The 22302-nt window shown below is 43.3% G+C and overlaps 1 protein-coding gene across 1 annotated transcript; it reads left to right on the top strand.

Moving 5' to 3' along the window:
* The first annotated feature begins 3598 nt into the window (after positions 1-3598).
* srp68 (signal recognition particle 68) lies at positions 3599-18974 on the top strand. Its single transcript, XM_064949227.1, has 17 exons — positions 3599-3615; positions 3869-3980; positions 4336-4402; positions 4521-4649; positions 4873-5068; positions 5322-5404; positions 5701-5810; positions 6820-6902; positions 7170-7310; positions 11884-11982; positions 12216-12277; positions 12498-12651; positions 13594-13688; positions 13943-14072; positions 14733-14808; positions 15010-15062; positions 17360-18974. Exons 2-17 carry the CDS (start codon positions 3893-3895, stop codon positions 17585-17587), a joined length of 1794 nt encoding a protein of 597 aa, XP_064805299.1. The 5' UTR covers positions 3599-3615; positions 3869-3892; the 3' UTR covers positions 17588-18974.
* Positions 18975-22302: the final 3328 nt, after the last annotated feature.

The following is a 22302-nucleotide window of genomic DNA, read 5'->3' on the forward strand; positions in this document are numbered from 1 at the left end:
GAAGTGACGTAGCCAGCTTTACTTCCGAGTGCTCCCAGTCCACACACTTCACATGGTTGCAATTATTTTAGTTATAGGTGTGTGTGTGTATATGTTACTTTATTACATTGTCAGGCTTTGCCAAAACTACTTGTTTAAGTGCATTAACTTATAAATGTCCAATTTCTAATGTGATTTCAGCCTAGGAATGACTCCTAAAATGTGAGACCTCTCACAATGCATTGCTAGTTTAATTTCAGCTTGACGCATGCTTAACAAGGAAATGAGTTGACCACTAAACATGCTCATTTACTGTGATAGACAACTGTTTATTTTATTAATATCAAATCAATACATAAAGCACATGAGGGAACACAAGCATACATAGATTACAAATAATAGACAATTGAGCTAGGGGGTACAATATCACATTACAATTACACAAGGACCTTAAGGGACATGCATATACTTACAATTCTAACAGCTTTTTTTGTTAGTAGAGCATTTAACCGTCTTAAAATACAGTTCAATTTCTTTTTGTAGGGTAAAAAAATGTGGTTTTCTGTTTGTAAATTTACATTTAAGTGTATATGAAATTTGGCCAAAAGAATAATGAAATTAATTACATAATTATTCTGCTTATTTCTATTGTATGTAAAGAATCCAAACAGTACATCTCTCCACAATAGTGTAAAATCTTCATAAATGTGTTCAATTATAAACCTACTGATGTCTTGCCACAGTTTAAGACTGTTAAATGCTCTAACAAAAAAGATGTTAGAATTGTAAGTATATGCATGTCCCTTAAGGTCCTTGTAATTGTAATGTGATATTGTACCCCCAGCTCGATTGTCCATTGTTATCTTTGTATGCTTATGTTCCCTCGTGCTTTATGTATTGATCTGTTAATAAATAAATACAATTAAAAAGGTCAGCACCTCAGGAGTGAATGTCAGTTGGCTTTTCATAGCTGATCATTCAGAGTTAGAGACAGCAGGTGCGGTAGAAAGAGCGAGTCGAAAACAGCAGGTCTGGGACAAGGTAGCACGTCCGGTGAACAGGTCAGGGTTCCATAGCTGCAGGCAGAACAGTTGAAACTGGAGCAGCAGCACGACGAGGTGGACTGGGGACAGCAAGGAGTCATCAGGCCAGGTAGTCCTGAAGCATGGTCCTAGGGCTCAGGTCCTCTGAGAGAAGAGAAAGAGAATTAGAGAGAGCATACATAAATTCACACGGGACACTGGATAAGACAGGATAAATACTCCAGATATAACACATGCAATTGTGATCGTTGTCTGTAACTTATGTCTACCCGTTCCATAACCCCACCGCCACCATGGGGCACTCTGTTCACAACGTTGACATCAGCAAACTGCTCGCCCACACGACGCAATACACACTGCCATCTGCCCGGTACAGTTGAAACTGGGATTAATCCTTGAAGAGCACACTTCTCCAGCATGCCAGTGGCCATCTTGGGTGACCATTTGCCCACGGAAGTTGGTTACGACGCTGAACTGCAGTCAGGTCAAGACCCGGTGAGGACGATGAGCACACAGATTAGTTTCCCTGAGACATTTTCTGACAGTTTGTGCAGAAATTCTTTGGCTGTGCAAACCCAGATTCATCAGCTGTCCTGGTGGCTGGTCTCAGACGATCCCCCAGGTGAAGAAGCCAGATGTGGAGGTCCTGGGCTGGCGTGGTTACACGTGGTCTGCGGTTGTGAGGCCGGTTGGAAGTACTTCCAAAATCTCTAAAACAACGTTGGAGGCAGCTTATGGTAGAGAAATTAACATTTATTTCTCAGGCAACAACTCTGGTGGACATTCCTGCAGTCAGCATGCCAATTGCACGCCCCTCAAAACTACTAGAGACACCTGTGGCATTGTGTGACAAAACTGCACATTTTAGTTGCCTTTTATTGCCCCCAGCACAAGGTGCACCTGTGTAATGATCATGCTGTTTAATCAACTTCTTATTATGCCACACCAGTTAGGTGCCAGACTGAGTTTTGGAGGGGAAATGGAAGTGAATGAGGGCGAGTTAAGTGAGATGGAAGGTGTGGTGAAAAGCTTGGCGCCCGAGCCTGGCATCAATGGACATGATAAAGAAGAGTCTGGTCCAGTAGGAGTGACCTTTTTGGAGAAAGTGGATCCTTGCCTTTTGACAGATCCATTTGTTGTTTCAGGGTGGGTGAGAGAGAAAGGAGTTGGGTGCCGTTGAATCAGTTAAAGTAACCTATGGTGGACTTGTGATTTACATTTACATTTAAGTCATTTGGCAGACGCTCTTATCCAGAGCGACTTACAAATTGGTGAATTCACCTTATGACATCCTTGTTTGTGTTTCTTCTTAAACTCTGTGTTACCTAACTTGGGTCTAGATCTGTTTCTTGCTTTGCTCTTAGCAACAGGGCACCATTGTAAGGCTGGATTTCTGGTGAAGCGTTAAGTGTGGAGGTGGGACAATTGTGACGCCCGCAGTACCAGTGGTAAAGCAGAGGAGTCACTGTCAACCCTGAGTTTTGAGTCAGTCTTTAAATCAAATCAAATGACTTTTTATTGGCCACATACACATGGTTAGCAGATGTTAACATGAGTGTCGCGAAAGGCTTGTGCTTCTAGTTTCGACAGTGCAATAATATCTAACAAGTGATCTAACAATTCCCCAACAACTACCTAATACACACAAATCTAAAGGGATGGAATAAGAATATGTACATATAAATATATGGATGAGCGATGGCCGAGTGGCATAGGCAAGGTGCAATAGATGGTTTAAGGTACAGCATATACATATGGGATGAGTAATGTAAGATATGTTAACATTATTATAGTGGCATTGTTTAAAGTGACTCGTAGTAGTAGATCTGTGTCAGCACAGAGGGATAGGCCAACGAGTGACATGCTTCAGTAAGGTTGACTTCAAAGCAATGTAGCAATGTACTTCATAGCAATGTACTTCAATCAACTGTACTGCTGAAATGGAATGTCAATCACAGAAAACAGATGTGGTGGCAGCTTTAGAGAAGTATTTGGTTATGCCAGATTTGACTTTAGAATAGTTGTATTTATTTATTTTTAACTTCAGGAGAGTTACAGGGTGTGTTGAGTGGTGGTGTTCCGTCCTTCCAGGCCATTGGCATGGTGCAGGAGTAGATAGGGTCAAAGTAGTGGAATTGGGTAGTGGCGTTTTAATGAATGTATGACGAGTTTTGAATTATTATTTTTTTGTGTGTATGTGTGGCAGGTAGCCTAGTGGTTAAAGCGTTGGGCCAGTAACCAAAAAGGTTGTGAGTTTGAATCCCCGAGCTGACAAGGTAAAAATCTGTTGTTCTGCCCCTAAACAAGGCACTGTTCCTAGGCTGTCATTATAAATAAGAATTTGTTCTTAACCTCTTGAAACTCTGGGGGCGCTATTTCATTTTTGGATGAAAAACGTTCCCGTTGTAAACAAGATATTTTGTTGCCTAGTTAAATAAAAAAAATACATGATCATGGATTTATATTATAGTCCAGTTGGGGGCGGTAATGCAGTATATTGAATCTCACCTGCTGTTAAACTCAGAAGACGAAGATGTTGTATGCATTATCTTGGCAAAGGAGAAAATGCTCACTAACAGGGATGTAAACTAAGGTGTGCAGTTTTTTTTGCGATTTGTGCGTATGGAAACTTTCTAGGATATTTGATTTCAGCTCATGAAACATGGGAATAACACTTATGTGTTGCGTTTATGTTTTAGTATAAAAAAAATTACGTGTTGTTGAACTGTTTTGAATTATGTGCTTCACTAGTGTTACGTGTCATGTGTAAACATGGCAAGAATTGCGTAAAAAGGTATGATGACGCTGACGCTTGAATTTACTTCCGGTGCATTTCTTCGGGTTAGTTTGGACGTGCTGCAAGCAGAAAAATGGCCTTAGACAAGCAAAATGAAGGAAAAATATTGCCTATGGATGAGAATAAAGAAAATACAACGGAAGATGGAATAGGACTGGAGAGTATCCTTTCTAAAGCTATAAAGCTGACCCGGGACCAATATGTAATTTTGCGATACCAGTATTTTTTGGTGGAGGTGGGCTTGCCTAACTAACGTCAGTTAGCTAACGTGATGCCGGAAGGCTAGCGCTACGTGTCCTTAGAAAAGCGGTTTACAGATGTTTTCATTAGAATATTGCTAAAATAATTTTTAAGTAAATTAACATTGTCAACCTGCTACATCCATCACATAATGCAAATCCAATGCTAAAGTATATTTACTGTGATATTTTCTCATGCGCCACCGTGTATGTAACGTTAACTAGCTATAGGTTCCTGTGTGAATGTAGTAGACTGGCCCTTAACGCAAACTTGCAGTTCTCCAGATCATCAAGGATTCCCAGCAACAACATGGCTTGCGACACGGGGATTATCAAAGATACAGGTGAGATTGAGGACTGGACTATGGCAGCGAATGGGAGTTTGACCATCATAGACCATACCTTATGTTGGCTCATAGTTACACACTGTAAAATTCACCCATCTCTTTCTCTCTGTCCTAGGGGATACTGCTCCCGGCGCTTGCGTCGTCTGCGCAAGACCCTGGGCTTCAAGTGCGGCAACAGGCACAAGTTCACTGGGAAGAAAGTGACTGTCGAGATGCTCTCTGACAACCGGTACTCTGACAACAGGTAATAGCACCCGATCCCGTTCTTACAACAGTATTAAAGTACAACTGGATTTACAATCCAAATACTTCATGCATGATGTGCATGAAAGCTGCCGGCAACCATCATTTGGTTTTAGAACTACAATCAAAATACTCATAATGCATGGAGTGCCCAGAGGCACCAAAATAGCAGCCAGCACTAAAGTTGGTCCAAGTCCCTTGAATATAACAAATCCTCTTTTTAGGTATCTACTGCTGGTACTGATGGAGGCTGAGCGGGCGTGGAGCTACGCCATGCAGCTGAAGCAGGAGGCCAACACAGAGCCCCGCAAGCGCTTCCACCTGCTGTCCCGCCTGCGGAAGGCTGCCAAACATGGAGAGAGGCTGGAGAAGCTGTGTGAGAGCCCTCGTGTGGATGCCAAGACCAAACTGGAAGCACAGGTAGGCTAATGCCCTGACCTGGAGAGTCCGTGACTTTCCCTATTGTTTCACCTTCATTTACTTCAACACGTGGTTCAAATTCTGTGCAAGTGAAGTAACAATTTAACTGAAATTAATATTTAAATACAAATATTTATCAGTTGAGGAACCAACAGTCTCGGCAGCTGGGCGTGTCCTTGAGGAAAGAGCGCCTCCGGGCCCTGTCTTTCTAACCTAGCGGGAATTAATAATAATGAATGCAACTTGTCTGCAGGCCTACACCTCCTACCTGAGTGGCATGGTGCGCTTTGAGCTGCAGGAGTGGAAGGCTGCCATGGAGGCCTTCAACAAGTGCAAGTGAGTCTGACCCTACTATGCTACCTAAAGGCTGTGGTGTGGCCCTTTTTTTTGATCGCTGAGCTTTTGATCGAGCGTATTAAGATACTTTCACATGGGGCAAATGAGGCCTCAAGAACGTAGGCTACATTGTATGTTGACAGATGTCAAGTTGTCTGTTTACAAGATGTATCTACGTGTAGACGTGTGCTTCACATATCCAAACACATTCAGCATATAGCTGTGTTCTCGGACCACCATCTTGCTACTTGTGAACGATAGAAAATTCCATGTGTCTGTATTGTAACCTCTCTCAGGACCATCTATGAGAAGCTGGCCAGTGCCTTTACTGAGGAGCTGGCAGTGCTGTATCACCAGCGTGTGGAGGAGATCTCACCCAACATCCGTTATTGTGCTTACAACATAGGTAGGCGACACATGCATCCCGCCGCTCAGATTGACAGTGGATTGCACTTTCATTTGCATTCACACCTCTCATATCGAGAAAATCACATACACCTCCGTTCAAAAGTTTGGGGTCACTTAGAAATGTCCTTTTTAAGAAAAGTGCTTTTTTTAACCATTAAAATAACTTCACATTTATCAGAAATACACTATAGACATTGTTAATGTTGTACGGAAAGGCGAATCTAAGTTTGAGTTGTTCGGATCACAAAGGACATTTGTGAGATGCAGAAAACATGCTGGAGGAGTGCTTGATGCCATCTGTCAATAATGGTGGCGGCAATGTGATGGTCTGGGGGTGCTTTGGTGGTGATAAAGTGGGAGATTTGCAAAGGGTAAAATGGATCTTGAAGAAGGAAGGCTATCACTCCATTTTGCAACGCCATACCCTGTGGACGGCGCTTAATTGGAGCCAATTTCCTCCTACAGCAGGACAATGACCCAAAGCACAGCTCCAAACTATGCAGTAACCATTTAGGGAAGAAGCAGTCAGCTGTTATTCTGTCTATAATGGAGTAGCCAGTACAGTCAACGGATCTCAACCCTATTGAGTGGTTGTGGGAGCAGCTTGACCGTATGGTATGTAAGAAGTGCCCTTCAAGCCAATCCAACTTGTGAGAGGTGCTTCAGGAAGCACGGTGCGAAATCTCTTCAGATTACCTCAACCAATTTAGAATGCCACAGGTCTGCAAGGCAGTAATTGCTGCAAATGGAGGATTATTTGACGAAAGCAAAGTTTGAAGGACACAATCATTATTTTACACCTTGTCGACATCTTGACTATATTTCCTATTCATTTTGCAATTCATTTCATGTATGTTTTCATAGAAATGTCCTTGTTTTCCAAGTGACCCCAAACTTTTGAATGGAAGTATATGCATTCTACTGCTTCTCTCTTTCCCACACACACACACAACTCATTCCTGTTCATTTGATTGGTCCTGAACAACCCTACTCCCCTCTGACTCCAGGTGACCAGAATGCCATGAATGAGCTGATGCAGATGAGGCTGAGTGCAGGAGGAGGAGGGGGCATGATGGCTGAGAAACTAGAGGTCAGTGTGTGGGGTCCCTCTCACTGTAAAACGCATGCATGGTAACTACTAATGTACTACTGGAAAGTAGGGCCATACATCTGTCCCTACATCTATATTTTACTTGTTAGTGCATAGAGAATCACTTTGTTCCGTTGTCCATACTGTTATACCACTTAGAATGCAGGCCCAAGACATTGCTCTCTTTATCAGTAGTAGGCTAGTGTGGATGTTGGAACAGACCTGTCTTTTGTAGCATACTGTTGAATGATTATGGTATTGTTCCAGGCCCTGATCACACAGACGAGAGCCAAGCAGGCAGCCACAATGAGCGAGGTGGAGTGGCGAGGCCGAACGGTGCCCGTCAAGATCGACAAGGCCCGCATCTTCCTGCTGGGCCTGGGAGACAACGAGGCCGCCATCGCCCAGGTCAGTGACCTTACCGGGGGACTAGTCACATTATCACACTGCTGAGCCAAAGCAGAACTTGACTGTTCTGGTGTCGCATCCACCGCAGTTGCTAGAAAGGACCATGTGAAAATAAAATATCCGAGCCGGCACAGTACGGTTCAGGTCAGCACGGTAGTGTTAAAAGGAGGGCTCGACATTAACGCTTGTCCTCTTGTCTGGGACAAGCAACAACAACAAATCGGACAAGCAGAATGTAGATTTGTTGTCCGGCTGGACAAATAATTCGCACATCAAACAATTGCTCAGATTCGAATTGAATCTAAGCGTCTTCTCGATGTGTTGTCTCGCGCACCGTTTTCCCGATCTCTGCAGAGAGCATCTGAGTAGAAATATTGTATAGCGTTGACAGGCACAAGCTGTCTTTCAATCACCCGCGGTTGCAAGGTGCACTTTTTGAGATCACCCTGTGAGCATTTGTTTATTCCTTGCTAGCTTGTGAGTTATTTGCCCAGTTGTTTTTGGTCAGCAAACCGGGTTCGTACGGTCAGAAAAACATGTGCATTACCTGTGTGCAAGTGGGCCGTTGCCCGAGAGCGATTGAGGCATGGCAGCATGTTGCCTATAAAATAATGATAGACAACAGACTAACTAGTGAGGGAAATTCTGTTAAACCCTACTCATGTTCTTTGCCTTTTCCGACATGCTTATCAGTCACCTTTTTGTTGGCTTATGGTGTTGGGGGGGGGGGGGGTCAAGAAACTGTCCAATTGACAAGTGGCTTAATGTTAATGTCAAGCCCTGAAAAGGGTTTTGCTGTTCTGCTTGGACACCTCTGCTTCATTATGGGCAAGTGTGAAGTAGCTATGGGGCCAGTAGCAACCTTATGAGCCTAGTGAACAAGGATTTCTTTATGAACTTGAGAATCTGTTTGTGAACTCGGGAAGACCAGTGAACAGGGGTTTAGTGGCGCAGCCTAGTCGGTGCTCTTTCTTTAGCAGTATCAAGTTGTTATCAACCAGTCTGTTGTGAGAGGTTACCCTGAAGGCAGGTCGCGAGTCCCAACGGTGGCTATCGTCTCGTGTCGTTCACCTTGGGTCTCAGTAGGTGGCGTTCGCTCCACTACAGCTCACTGACAGGTGTCTCTTGTCAGACTCTTCTTACCTTCCCTGTCGGTCTTCCTGTCGGCCTTCCTCTTCCGCCCTGCGGCCACACCGGTCACACCCACCTGCACTTGGCTCTGGCATGCTGCCGCTCGTTCTGTCAAACTGCATTCCATGCATAGCAACTCGCATGGCTACACCCATCAGCCCTAGTGTCTATGGACAGACTAGCATCGGAGTTTGGGAGTGGGACCATCATTTCTGTTAGATGTAGCGTAGCATTACATGTAATTGTTGTGCTTGCACTTTTGAAGTTAGGCTGAATTTGGGTCTGGTCATAAATTACCCTCATACCTGTCCACAACCAGTTGTATCCAAATTTGCTTTTTGAGTTGAGGGTTAACATTTCATGCACTTTGATCTATAATTGGTATGTCAGTCAATGATTCTGTTACGTTTATGGGAAGGTACCATTTTGATGTGAGGAACACAAGGGTTCAGAACCAGTTGGACCGTAATACCTTTCCCCCTATGGCTGCCTCTACTTATACACTCTCCTTTTATCTACCTCAGTTGTCTAAACTTATGGCCCATTTTTATACAGAGAAATTGCTATAGTAGACAATGTAACCAATCACAACCCTCCTTTTACTTGTATCATTGCACATCCTGCAAAGCACCAGTGGAGTGACAATTTTGAATCCATTTTCACATTCACTATGTTGGTAATGCTTACAAACTAAGTAGCATTGATCCCACTCTGATATGCCTGTGGACTATATTATGTTCAAATATTTATATAGAAAATCTAAACATTTCAATATTCATGTTTCCAAATTTCAATATTCATAAATGTATGAACATTAAAATACTATTTCAGAGCAAGTGGTAAAGCTTCATTTGACATTTTTGCTTTGTAGCACACAAATGAAACATTATGGAATCTTAAAAGGAGGCCAAGGTAAGGTCAAAATGTCATATGGCAACAATTTTATTGTTTCTCATTTATGCTTTTTATATTTGACATTTATATCTGTCAACACTCCTTGCTCCAAAGGACTTCTGTGGGTTACATTTGTCTGGGTACGTGAGGAATCCCTCAACCATTCCAACGGAACTGCCATTTAAGGCCATGCGCAAGCCCTAGGGGACATACTGAAGAAGGATGCGCCATCCCTCTCTCTGTGAAAGCACAGAAGACACCGGACTGGTTCTCCCAGTCCTTTTAGGGGCTAGGTGTTGCCAGTGTGGTGGCACTGGTTTATGTGTTACCACAAGACACCCTCACTACATGCTGGATGGATAGGAGTGAATGTTACTTCATTGTCTGCCCATTACGAATTTCTGTTAAATGGCAACTCTCACAGCTTTTCATTATCTCCAGCACAGTAACATTTACATATGTGAAAATGGTGGATTTCTACTTTTTGTAGAACAATATATTATGTTAACACATTCTATATTATGTTAACACATTGGATGCGGATATATTCCAAAATCCACGAAACGGACATTGAAAAATCAGTGTGTGACGACGTAATGCACACGATGTACTTTCTCTCTTACGTTCATGTACAGGGAACAATGTTGAAAGTTAAATGTGTTTCCATTACATTTTCAACTGTCTCAAACTGTTGCGTTAAATAGCAAATGTCCCAACTCTGGTCAGATACACTGCGTCGGGTTGGGCGTAATCCAGATTTTCACAGTCTACTGTTTCTGTACCATACCGGGGTATACGGTATTAACGGAAGTGCACACAAGGGGCGCCAAATATTTAAAAAAGTTTTAGTTAGACTTATTTTATTTTTTCGCACAACAATTTAGGCAACGGATGTTGATCACGGAAAGGATTGAATGTCTGTGCTGTAAACCAGAAGCGTGATCTTTACATCTTGCCGCCAGATGTCAAGTTAGCAAACCAAATGCATAGCTGGAGCCCGTAGCTTTCTAATGGTTGTTATAAGCAGGGGCGTAGCGTGCACCCTCGTACACATAATAAACATTTAAACAATGTTCAACTCATACCGCCGGTATGTGGAAATACCAGTATACCACCCAAGCCTAACAGTGCGGGTAGGCTACTCAACATGACGCAATTAAGAGCGAGAATATCTTTATTGTCAAATGGCAGTCAAGCATCGATCAGCATGTCACCAGAATAAGTCCCTCAATTTATTGGAAAGGTGCATCAACATCACCGTGCACTTTCACCACCCTGTGAAGTTCATGGGAAATTATTTAATCTGCCTAGTTTACTAAACTGCATGGTTTCCCGGAGTTGTCGTGGGACGACCACACACCATATCATATCGTGACTCCAGTATAATGATTATAATGTCAATATTTGTGCATTTTAAGGAGTTTCCACCACCATTGCTCACATAATTCATTTTACAGACACAAAAAGATCCCACCATGTCGAATGAACACTATCTTTCGGCATATATAAAATTATACTGAAAACATCATCGGTTTCAACACAGCTGTTGTGATTTAAAAAAACATATATGTAGTTACTTTACCCGCATAACTGGATGGAAACATGCTGAAGGATAAGCATTTTTTAAGGAGATTAAACACATCCATTTAAATGTGCCGTTTTCAAATATGTAGACACTGGTATGGTGCTGGAGATGAGGAATTGGAGGTTAAAAAGTGGTAGAATTGTCCATTTTTAAGTAGAACGCTCCCAATCATTCCCCGCCATGTTTTAGCACTTAAATCCATCCAATCTTAAATATTTTTGCGGCATCTTATCCTCTGAATCGGTGTACATGCTTGTGAGACATAGTAAATCACAGAGGATTCGCCAGTGTCTTCTCTTTAGCTGACAAAAACACAAGCAATCATTAGTCAGCAGGTGAATATATAACAAACCATTATTTTATTAGCAACATTTTTTTATTTAACATGGTCACTGCTAGGACATATGAGTCATTGACGATACTTTTAATCTTCCCGACTAATCTTTTAAAACGACTGACATTTTTACATAAACAATCTAAACCACAACACTTGGCTGCCTCCCAAACCTGCAAGTTCGCCTAATGTAACGTACACAATAAGCCTGTCTAACATCTTGGGTGACAATGAAGAACAAGGCTTCTCTTTCACATCGGTCCTGAGCTACAGTAACTCTAGGAATGTACCTTCTACAGGAATGTCTACAGCAACCTGCTCTGCTGCATACTTCTCTCTCCCAGTCACAGCCTTACCCCAAGACCTACTTTTACACTAATATTAGCATGATTTAATCTGATTGGAACCGTAAACAAGGCTCTAACAGGCAACCATTTCAAGTATGAGCACACGTGTGGGTAAAATGCTGCCGTAGGTGTTTCCGCAGCACAGGGATAGGGAAGATCTCTCTTGCTTATGCCTCACGTCCTTCTCAATACCCATTGGAGAAGATCAGGGGAGGTATATATGGAAATATGAATTTATATTGTATGTCATATTTCTACTGGATCACCATTTGTCCCCCACAGGCAGCCAATGAGGAGACCAAGGAACGTCTGTACGAGACCCTACTAGCCGAGTGCCGAGACACCATCCAGGCGGTGAGAGAGGAGCTGAAAACTGAAGCGGTAAGTATGACTGACTGACACCGTAAGAGTTACAGACTGTCAAATTTGAGGTTACAGACATGACCGTTAGGGTTACGAACTGACCGGGGTTCACATTGATACTTGGGTTTACTGACCTGACGTAGTAAAGTTCATAGGATAAACAGTAACGTGAGTAGGAGGGTGAAGGGCTGTACCAGACCCTGTCGCTATCTGTCTATGGCTAAATGCTCCCTGACTTCTCAACTCTGCAGAAGCAGCGAGAGAGATCTGATGAAGCCAGTGGAAAGGTGTCCAACCTGCAGTTCCTGCACAGGTAAGAGAGGTCATTCTGTCTGACATTTTGTCAGAGGATGCGAGGCGACCCGATCTCCTCACCGCATCAACTGTATTGGAGAATGTCCCTCCCCTCAGACTGTCTTCTCCAATGCGTTTTGAGAAGATGAGAAATGCAAGCAAATATGAAATAAGAGCCTATCTGTACATGCGATCTGACTTTGACCTGTGTTTGTGTGTGTGTGTGTGTCCCTCCATAGCTACCTGACCTACATCAAGCTGTGGACGGTGGTGAAGAGGAACGAGAGCATGGCCCACATGCTGCAGGCCAAGCTGAAGGAGCCGCAGACGGACGAGAACAAAAGGGGCCCTCGCCCCCAGGACCTTATCCGTCTCTACGACATCATCCTCCAGGTACAAACACACACCTGGGTCGTATTCAGTAGCCACAAAACGAAAGGAAACTGAGTAAAACAGGGCGGTACTACCAGAGGTCGTCCAATAAAAACCTTTTTTTAGTTTTTCTGTTGAAAAATGTTTTGCTGTTGTGTGCACTAATGAATACACCTCTAACACAACACAGTGTAACATTATGTCTGGCACGTTCCAAATGTCTGTCCTTGTCATCTCATAATGTTACACTAATTGATAGTGAAACTGAATGGTTTGATATTTTCATGCTTCATAACCACAAAACATCCAAACCATTCTTGGAGTTGGAGAAAGTTCAAATACCTCTATTTACTCAGCATGCCCAGGGTCAAGTCCAAAAACTATACTGAACAGAAATATAAACGCAACATGTAAAGTGGTTTCATGAACTTAAGTAAAAGATCCCAGAAATGTTCCATACGCACAACAAGCTTATTTCTCTCAAATTTTGGTAGATCAAGAAGCTGATTAAACAGCAGGATCATTACACAGATGCACCTTGTTCTGCGGACAATAAAAGGCTACTCTAAAATGTTCAGTTTTGTCACACAACACAATGCCGCAGATGTCTCAAGTTTTGAGAGAGCATGTAATTGGCATGCTGACTGCAGGAATGTCCCCCAGAACTGTTGCCAGAGATTAGAATGTTCATTTCTTTACCATAAGCCACCTCCAACGTCACTTTAGAAAATGTGTCAGTACAGGCAACCTGCCTCACAACCACAGACCACGTGGAACCAGCCCAGGTCTTCCACATCCGACTTCTTCACCTGCGGGATCGTCTGAGGGGGCCCGCCATTCAACCCTAATGTTCAGCCCGTAGAAATAGGATGTTTCTTTCTGACTCGTTCTATTTCCATGGTTAAGCCTCTACCAGTGAGTCAGCTTATCCTTGTTGATGTTGCCTCATGACTGTTTCTACAGAGTCTGGCTGAGCTGTCCACCCTGCAGGGGATGGAGGAAGATCACACGTTCCAGAAGGAGGTGGCCCTCAAGATGCTGGTCTACAAGGCCTACAGGTCAGAGATCACACCACAGAGGTCACGCACTGTGCGCGCACACACGCATTCCCACAGGTGTCTCTTCAAAGCCTTGATGTTTAAGCTAGTAAGGAAATGTCGTGAACTGTGTGTTATCACACACACTTACTTGCTGGCTTGACCCCTGCCATTTAGCTGTTTCTGATCCGCCTCGGGCCAGAACAGAAGCGTACACACCAGTCACTAACGTCCCCGCTTTCTCTCTCTCTCTCTCTCTCTCTCTCCTCCCCCAGGTGTTTCTTTATAGCCCAGTCGTACGTGCTGGTGAAGAAGTGGAGCGAGGCTCTGGTCCTGTATGAGCGGGTCCTGAAGTACGCCAAGGAGGTTCAGTCCAAGGCTAAGAGCCTCAACAACAGCCTGAAGGTATCAGACACTGACTGTGGCCAGTGTGTAAACGTCCGCTTTAACATGCAGGCTAACTGCCAAACTAAAGGAAACGCTAACATTGTCTTTAATAGGGCGTTGGGGCAACACAAGTCACAACGGCTTCAATGCGCCTGTGTGTGGCATAGATTCTGCAGGTGTCTGGAACTCTATTGGAGGGATGTGATACCATTTTTTGCTCATCGACCCATTCAGTGACCACTCGTGCCACCTGGATGGGGCCATTGTCATCCTATGGGGGCATAACCATGATAGACAAAATAATGGACTTCCCAGTATTTTTATACATGACCCTAAGCATAATTAAATCTGCACTGTGTGGAAGCACCTGCTTTCAATATACTTTGTATCCCTTATGTGTTCAAGTGTTTCCATTATTTTGACTGTTACCTATATCTACAACTCATGCTTTGAAAAGCTTTGTCTATCAAATACTATTCATGTTATAGAATCAATTGGCTCTGAGTTTAAACCATGACAATATCCACAAAGTGGGTGTTCTATTATCTTTTTGGGGTGGGGGGTGTCTGTCATTGAAATGGATGCAGGTAGGTAAACATACGTGTTATTCATGATACTCTACTGTGGGACTGTCTAAAAGTGTCTTGGCCTAATGTTTTCTGTCTCCCTTGCCTAAAGGATCTGCCTGATGTGCAGGAGCTGATCACAGAGGTCAACGCTGAGAAATACTCGCTTCAGGCGGCAGCCATCTTAGGTGGGTACCTGACTTGCAAGGGCAGCCATTTTGTTTCTATAGGGTAATACCCTTACCTGGGTTAGGCAACTTTCTTTTTATTGACTTTTCTGCTTGACTTGTCATTGTTGTGACCTGACCGGTGTGTGTTTTGTAAGACTTGTGGTCTCTGGTTTATTTTTGCCTGTGCTATGAAGCTGAGGGTGTGTGTTTGTATTTTAGACACGGAGGATGCTCCTGAAGCACCCTCTCAGCAGAAGGTGAAAGACAACACGGTAAGAACAATCAAAATTAGCCTCCCACATGAAAACAAAGTCTCACAGCTAACTACCCCCAATGTGCTTAGCCCTAACTCTAATTTCTCGTGGAGACATTCTGTGTGTAATTACGGTGTTTGGGTTTTTTGTCACTGGTTATTTGAACAAATCATGATTTCGCAGGTGTTAGCATCTTTTGAATTTTGGAAGGGGACATTTGGACGTAACATGCAAAGAGAGGGTAGAGCTCCTCGTTTCACCCCTCATTCTAGCATTTCTTGATCTCTTAACGTTGACCCAGAACTTAATCTCGCTGCTGACCAATTACGTGAGACTTTAGTTTTGGGTTAACTCTGACTCCTCTGTACCTCTCAAGTTCCAGCCCGGCCACTTTCTGGGCTACTTTCAGATAATGGTGGAGTGAATGAGAAGTGTAGTGAATACTACTGTGTGTTAGTTAGTTGTACAGTAGTGAGAGGAAGTAGTGTTGGGAATAGGAGTGTGTCTACCACAGATCATTGCCTGACATGGGCCAGTCTATGGGAAAGAACACTCCCTGACCTGCCTCAGTAAATACAGGACAGAGTTGGAATGCTGCCTAGCAGACTGACATGGAAAAGCGTCAATGTTTGGGTGAAATATCAAGAGGCCTCTGCCAGACATGCTAAACTCATCAAAAAAATAAACGTCCTCTCACTGTCAACTGTGTTTATTTTCAGCAAACTTAACATGTGTAAATATTTGTGTGAACATAAGATTCAACAACTGAGACACAAACTGAACAAGTTCCATAGCCATGTGACTAACAGAAATGGAATAATGTGTCCCTGAACAAAGGGGGGTCAAAATCAAAAGTAACAGACAGCATCTGGTGTGGCCACCAGCTGCATTAAGTACTTCAGTGCATCTCCTCCTCATGGACTGCACATGATTTGCCACTTCTTGCTGTGAGATGTTACCCCACTCTTCCACCAAGGCACCTGCAAGTTCCCAGACATTTCTGGAGGTAATGGCCCTAGCCCTCACCCTCCGATCCAACAGGTCCCAGACGTGCTCAATGGGATTGAGATACGGGCTCTTCGCTGGCCATGGCAGAACACTGACATTCCTGTCTTGCTGGAAATCACACACAGAACGAGCAGTATAGCTGAGGACATTGTCATGCTGGAGGGTCATGTCAGGATCAGCCTGCAGGGAGGGTATCACATGAGGGAGGAGGATGTCTTCCCTATAACGCACAGCGTTGAGATTGCCTGCAATTACAAGCTCAGTCCGATGATGCTGTGACACACCGCCCCAGACCATGACAGACCTTCCACCTCCAAATCTATCCCGCTCCAGAGTACAGACCTCGGTGTAACGCTCATTCCTTCGACGATAAATGCGAATCCAACCATCACCCCTGGTGAGACAAAACCGCGACTCGTCAGTGAAGAGCACTTTTTGCCAGTCTTGTCTGGTCCAGCGACGGTGGGTTTGTGCCCATAGGCGACGTTGTTGCCGGTGGTGTCTGGTGAGGACCTGCCTTACAACAGGCCTACAAGCCCTCAGTTCAGCCTCTCTCAGCCTATTGCGCACAGTCTGAGCACTGATGGAAGGATTGTGCGTTCCTGGTGTAACTCGTGCAGTTGTTGTTGCCATCCTGTACCTGTACCACTGGTGTGATGTTTCTTGCCTTGGCCACATCTGCAGTCCTCATGCCTCCTCGCAGCATGCCTAAGGCATGTTCACGCAGATGAGCAGGGACCCTGGGCATCTTTCTGTTTTTTTCAGAGTCAGTAGGAAGGCCTCTTTAGTGTCCTTAGTTTTCATAACTGTGACCTTAATTGCCTACCATCTGTAAGCTGTTAGTGTCTTAATGACCGTTCCACAGGTGCATGTTCATTAATTGTTTATGGTTCATTGAACAAGCATGGGAAACAGTGTTTAAACCCTGTACAATGAAGATCTTTGAAGTTATTTGGATTTTTACGAATTATCTTTGAAAGACAGGGTCCTGACAAAGGGGCATTTCTTGTTTATGTCATGGGGTAATCCCACACAGGATTGGGTTTCACTCTTAAATCTGTTATAGAAATGTCATGCTGCTATCATGAGCAGTGCATGTCGACATGGCAGGTATTAGTCGTTCGCTACTGAACCTAGTGCTGGTTCATGAAAAATGACCTGCATTGGAACCACAGCGTATGTTTTCTGCTAGCTCACAGACTAGTCAACCTTTATGACAGGTTCAAGTCATTTACTTTTACCAGTCCCTCTTCTCCATCTAATTTGTCTACCCCTACCACTTTTGGCTACCACCCCTATCCATCCAGCCTCTGTGCGAGCGCCTGGAAACCTTCCACCTGGACCCCACCCTGGTGGGGAAGCAGCCCAACCTGGTCCAGTTCCCCCCTGACTTCCAGCCCATCCCCTGTAAGCCCCTCTTCTTTGACCTGGCACTCAACCACGTGGCCTTCCCACCCCTCGACGACAAGGTGGAGCAGAAGGGCAAGGGCGGCCTGACCGGCTACATCAAGGGCATCTTCGGCTTCGGCAGCTAAATCGAGTCCCAGGCTTTGGTGAGGCCTTCAAGTTGAAAGCAGCCAGATATTGATAAACAGGCTGAGTGGGTTTCTAGAAAACTCATCCATCTGAACTGTGGAGACGATGTCTGTCTGGAAATGGCACCCTGTTTCCTTATGTAGTAGACAATTTGGTCAAAAGTAGTGCAATGCGTAGGGTATAGAGAGCGCCATTTTGAAATCTACCAGTTTGAGACTTCATATTCTAGAGGTTTCCTGCCTTGTTTGTTCCCTTCAACAACCACCAACACACTTTTTTTACAGAGAGAAACAAACCCAATTGACTTAGCTTGAATTATTTTCATTTTCAACTCTTAAAAGTGCTTTCATGTACCCAGTCTCAATGTCAGTATATAGGAGGGAGGGAGAGTAAGTGTTGTATCAAACAGGAGAAACTGTATAAATGCTGCCCACGGGGTAAATCCACGACCAAGCCGTGGTGTCTAATAACACACATTTCTGATCGTGGTCCTACTGTCAATATTCTATCACCTCTGTATTGCCTCCAATTTCTTATGACTTTAATATCTAGATTGTGAGACAAGTTCTTAATTTAGAGAATAATGTATGCTTCTGTCTTGTCCTGCACGCCGTTGTGGCACCAATACATCTCTGCATGGTTGACGGTTAACGACGAGACATCAGGATTGAAATGGTCCTGTTAATTTCCTTATACAACAATGGGGTTCAGTGGCCAATGACTTTATATTCGGTGCAGGAAAGAAGTCCAACGTGTTTATATTCTCTAATTAATAGACTTTTTAAAACATTTATGTAAGTTCTGTGTGTGACAAATGACAGAATGACCTTTGGGGTCAAAGGTGACTGCTTAGGATTTCTTTTCACCTCACCCCTGAAAGTCTGAGGCAGCATTCATGAACTTCTGCAAAAAACAACCCTAGTATGTCTAGAAATACAGTATTTTAGTACACACTACTTCATTGTATGTTAGCTCGTATTCCAACAGATTTTAAATGGGAGGGAGCGGCACCCTTTTTGAGTGCCTAACACCTCTTCAGCTTTTCCAGTACCAAAGCCAGTTCTGTAATCAAGACTCTTTAGCTATTCAACGGACCTCACATTTGCATTTGCCTATGATGACTGTGTTCTCCACTACAGGTTGTCAATTTACCTTCTGTCCTCTCTTCAATCTAAGTCTTTGTTTCCCAATGTGGTCATGTATTAATGAACAGGATTTGGGTCAGATGCATGTTGGGATGGTTTCACGCATCGTCACCCAAGATGCCCGAAAAATGACTTCTGTAAAACATGATTTGAAAACTAAGTGGAGTATTGAAGAGAAAATTGTGACATGATGAATTATTTTCCAGACTACTAATTAAAGAGACATTTGCGGCAAACGTGATCAGACTTTGTCCTTTTTCCTCTCATGTCTAACTTCTAACTTGTTTCAAGATGTTATAACTTGGCTTTTTGTCATTTTCACTCACACTTGTTTAATTTGACTGATACTGACTTTACACTGTAGCTTAGCTTCAATTGACAACCTCTATTACACAGACTTTATAAATCTGCTATTATAATGAAGTAATAAGGCACAAGGTGTGTTTTAAAACCACAAACCCCTGAGGTGCCTTATTCTATAAAATGGTTACCAACTTAATTAGAGCAGTAAAAATAAACATGTCGTACTCATTGTATACGGTCTGATACGCCACGGCTGTCAGCCAATCAGCATTCAGGGCTTGAACCACACTGTTTTATAGTAGTGCTTTTGGCACTCCCACAGTCTATTAGTGTAGTTTCATGATCATTGGCTCTTGTGTCAGGTGTGGGTGTGTGAGCAGCATGAGATGCCTGTGCTGGGTGTGTTTTTGTTCCAGGCAGATGTAACTTTCAAAGCTAAACAGCCTCTTCCCACCACTTAACATTGTTCCCTTGATCCCTTCTCGGTAACTGACAGCTGGGCTCTGTCATCACGGGCCAATATTTGCCTTCCACCACGCACACTTCAGACCCCATCAAATGCATTCTAACGTTGTGGTATGGGCCATTTTGTGTGTGATAATAGGCCATGATCAGGAATCATCAGTACGAGTAGATTATGATGTGCTGTCTGGTGAATCCCTTTCCTTCTACTGTATGCATATCTATACAGGGTTATGTACTTCAATATAAAATGGCTAATCACAATCCTACTTGTGTGTACTAAATGAATGTGGTATTAGGCTAGATGTATTACACCTTCACTGTATACACACACGTTTGTTTTCCCATGCACTCTTACTGCAAAAGTGTTGCCATGGGAACCTTGAGGCTGGCAGCTTCTGGTGTTCCTTGTGCGCCACACAACTGGTATAAGAGCATGACAACTGAGTTTTCCTTGTGATTATGACATGTGGTATGGCATATCTTAATTTTTTACAATTTAGCCAGGTAAGTCAATTAAGGACAAATTCTTATTTACAATGACACCTAGGAACAGTGGTTTAACTGGCTTGTTCAGGGGCAGATCGACAGATTTTTACCTTGTCAGCTCAGGGATTCGATCTAGCAACCTTTTGATTACTGGCCCAACGCTCTAACCACTAGGCTACCTGCTGCCCCAAATATAAAGAAATTGACAACCCTGCCCATTGATAAAAGCAGCCATATTTTCCACCTCATGGCCGTTCTTGAGGAAGACTAATGGGCATTACCAAAACACCTCTGGATTAGCAAAAACAGTAACGGTAATTATCAATCAATGGGAAAATAATAGCTTGGTTAAACCAGACTGAACATGTGACATCAAGTAAAACAAATAATTCCTTTAATGGCCCAATGGCTGTTTGACAGGAGTAAAGTAATTTTATTTGGTTGTACATAAATCGATACTGAACAAAAATATAAACGCAACATGTAAAGTGTTGGTCCCATTTAAAAAATAAAAAACATTTTTTACCCCTTTCTCTCCCCAATTTCTTGGTATCCAATTGGTAGTTAATCTTGTCTCATCGCTGCAACTCCCGTATGGACTCGGGAGAGGCGAAGGTTGAGGTCCATGGGTCCTCCGAAACACGACCCCACCGACCCGCACTGCTTCTTGATACAATGCCAGCTTAACCAGGAAGCCAGCCACACCAATTTGTCGGAGGAAACATCGTACACCTGGCGACCGTGTCAGCGCGCATGCTCCCAGTCTGCCATGCCACAGGAGTCACTAGAGCGCGATGGGACAAGGATAATCCTGACCGCCAAACCCTCCCCTAAACCCAGACGACGCTGGGCCAATTGTGTACCGACGCTGGGCCAATTGTGTACGTATCTCAGAGCACCGTAGCACCATTAGGTGTAAAAACTTGACTTATCCAGTTGCGGCCCACTTCTTGGAGGCAGGCCACTCGATCTCGTCTCTGCGTTATATTGGCATCGAACATGTCACCCTCCCTAGGAGAGGGGGTGACCTTGATAATTTATTGTTAAAACGAGAGGCTGCCTGGATCTTTAATTTAAAGACCCTTGCGCCCTTCGGTCTCAACGTAGACTTTGATCTGAAGCCATTCTTGTGATTATTGTGACTTTGCCATTGTAATTGTGTGTAAACTTGTATAGTCAAATTAATCTATGATCGTATGCTATCCATTTGTTTGTATGCTGTTCTTTGTATGACATTTTAATATTTGATTATTAACCAATGATATTAGGCCACTCCTGGCCATGATTACAGACACCTGTGTCCTTTGACACTATATAAACGAGTCATCCCGCAGTGTTTGTGATTATACCCTGATGAAGACAGCTTGGCTGTCGAAACGTTGGTATTACATTTTTGCATCTGAGCTCCAAGAGTGTGCGGCTCTCTTTTATTTTTATTTCCAATTGTGTACCGCCCCATGGGTCTCCCGGTCATGGCCGGCTGCGATGGATCTCTAGTGGCACAGCTAGCGACTGCGATGTACTGCCTTAGACCTATGCCCTCCCAGGCCCACCCATAGCTGCGGCCTTGCCCAGTCATGAATTGATTTCAATTGACTGATTTCCTTGTATGAACTTTAACTCAAAAGTGTTTAAATTGTTGCATTTATATATTTTTTTTCAGTATAAAATTTTAAGCAATTTAGATAAAGTCTAAGGCAAATGAAACATTCAATAAATCAAAAGTTCAGTAAATAAATAACAGGTAACTAAATTAAGGCAAACTAGGCAGATCAAATAAAATATATAGTACACCAAAATCAAACGACCATCAAAAAGAATGGGGGAAATAATCTATCAACAAAGAAAACATCTGAATGTCCTTTCGCAGTATGACATGGGAAAGGAAAGATGAAGGTGATGTGGCTGGTGTGCAAACCGATTTATTTAATTTCAGAATTGATTAAAATTCGGATAAGATTAGGGTCAGGATTAAGGGTTTGGTTAAGGTCAGTAGCTATGTTACCATTAACTTCAGCAGTGATTTCTTTTGACGACGACATTTATTGGGTTTGCATAGAAAAGAGATGCGTCAATTGCCTGCTACGGTACGTTTCCATTGAACTGTCTTGTGTCGATTAAAAACAGCTGGACATTTGGTTTCCCTTTCCTCTGATCTTGTGAAAGCACTTGGCATGTCCCTATATACTTGGAATGCTTTCACCTACCCGGTCCTCTGAAACCAGTTGTCATAAATTAAAGTCAAGGAAAGTTAACAATTTAAGACTATTGTTACACAGCTCTCTAACTGTTTCGCAATTCAAATGGGTCTTATC

This window comes from Oncorhynchus masou, chromosome 4 (genome assembly GCF_036934945.1).
Source record: "Oncorhynchus masou masou isolate Uvic2021 chromosome 4, UVic_Omas_1.1, whole genome shotgun sequence".
Classification (NCBI taxonomy): domain Eukaryota; kingdom Metazoa; phylum Chordata; class Actinopteri; order Salmoniformes; family Salmonidae; genus Oncorhynchus; species Oncorhynchus masou.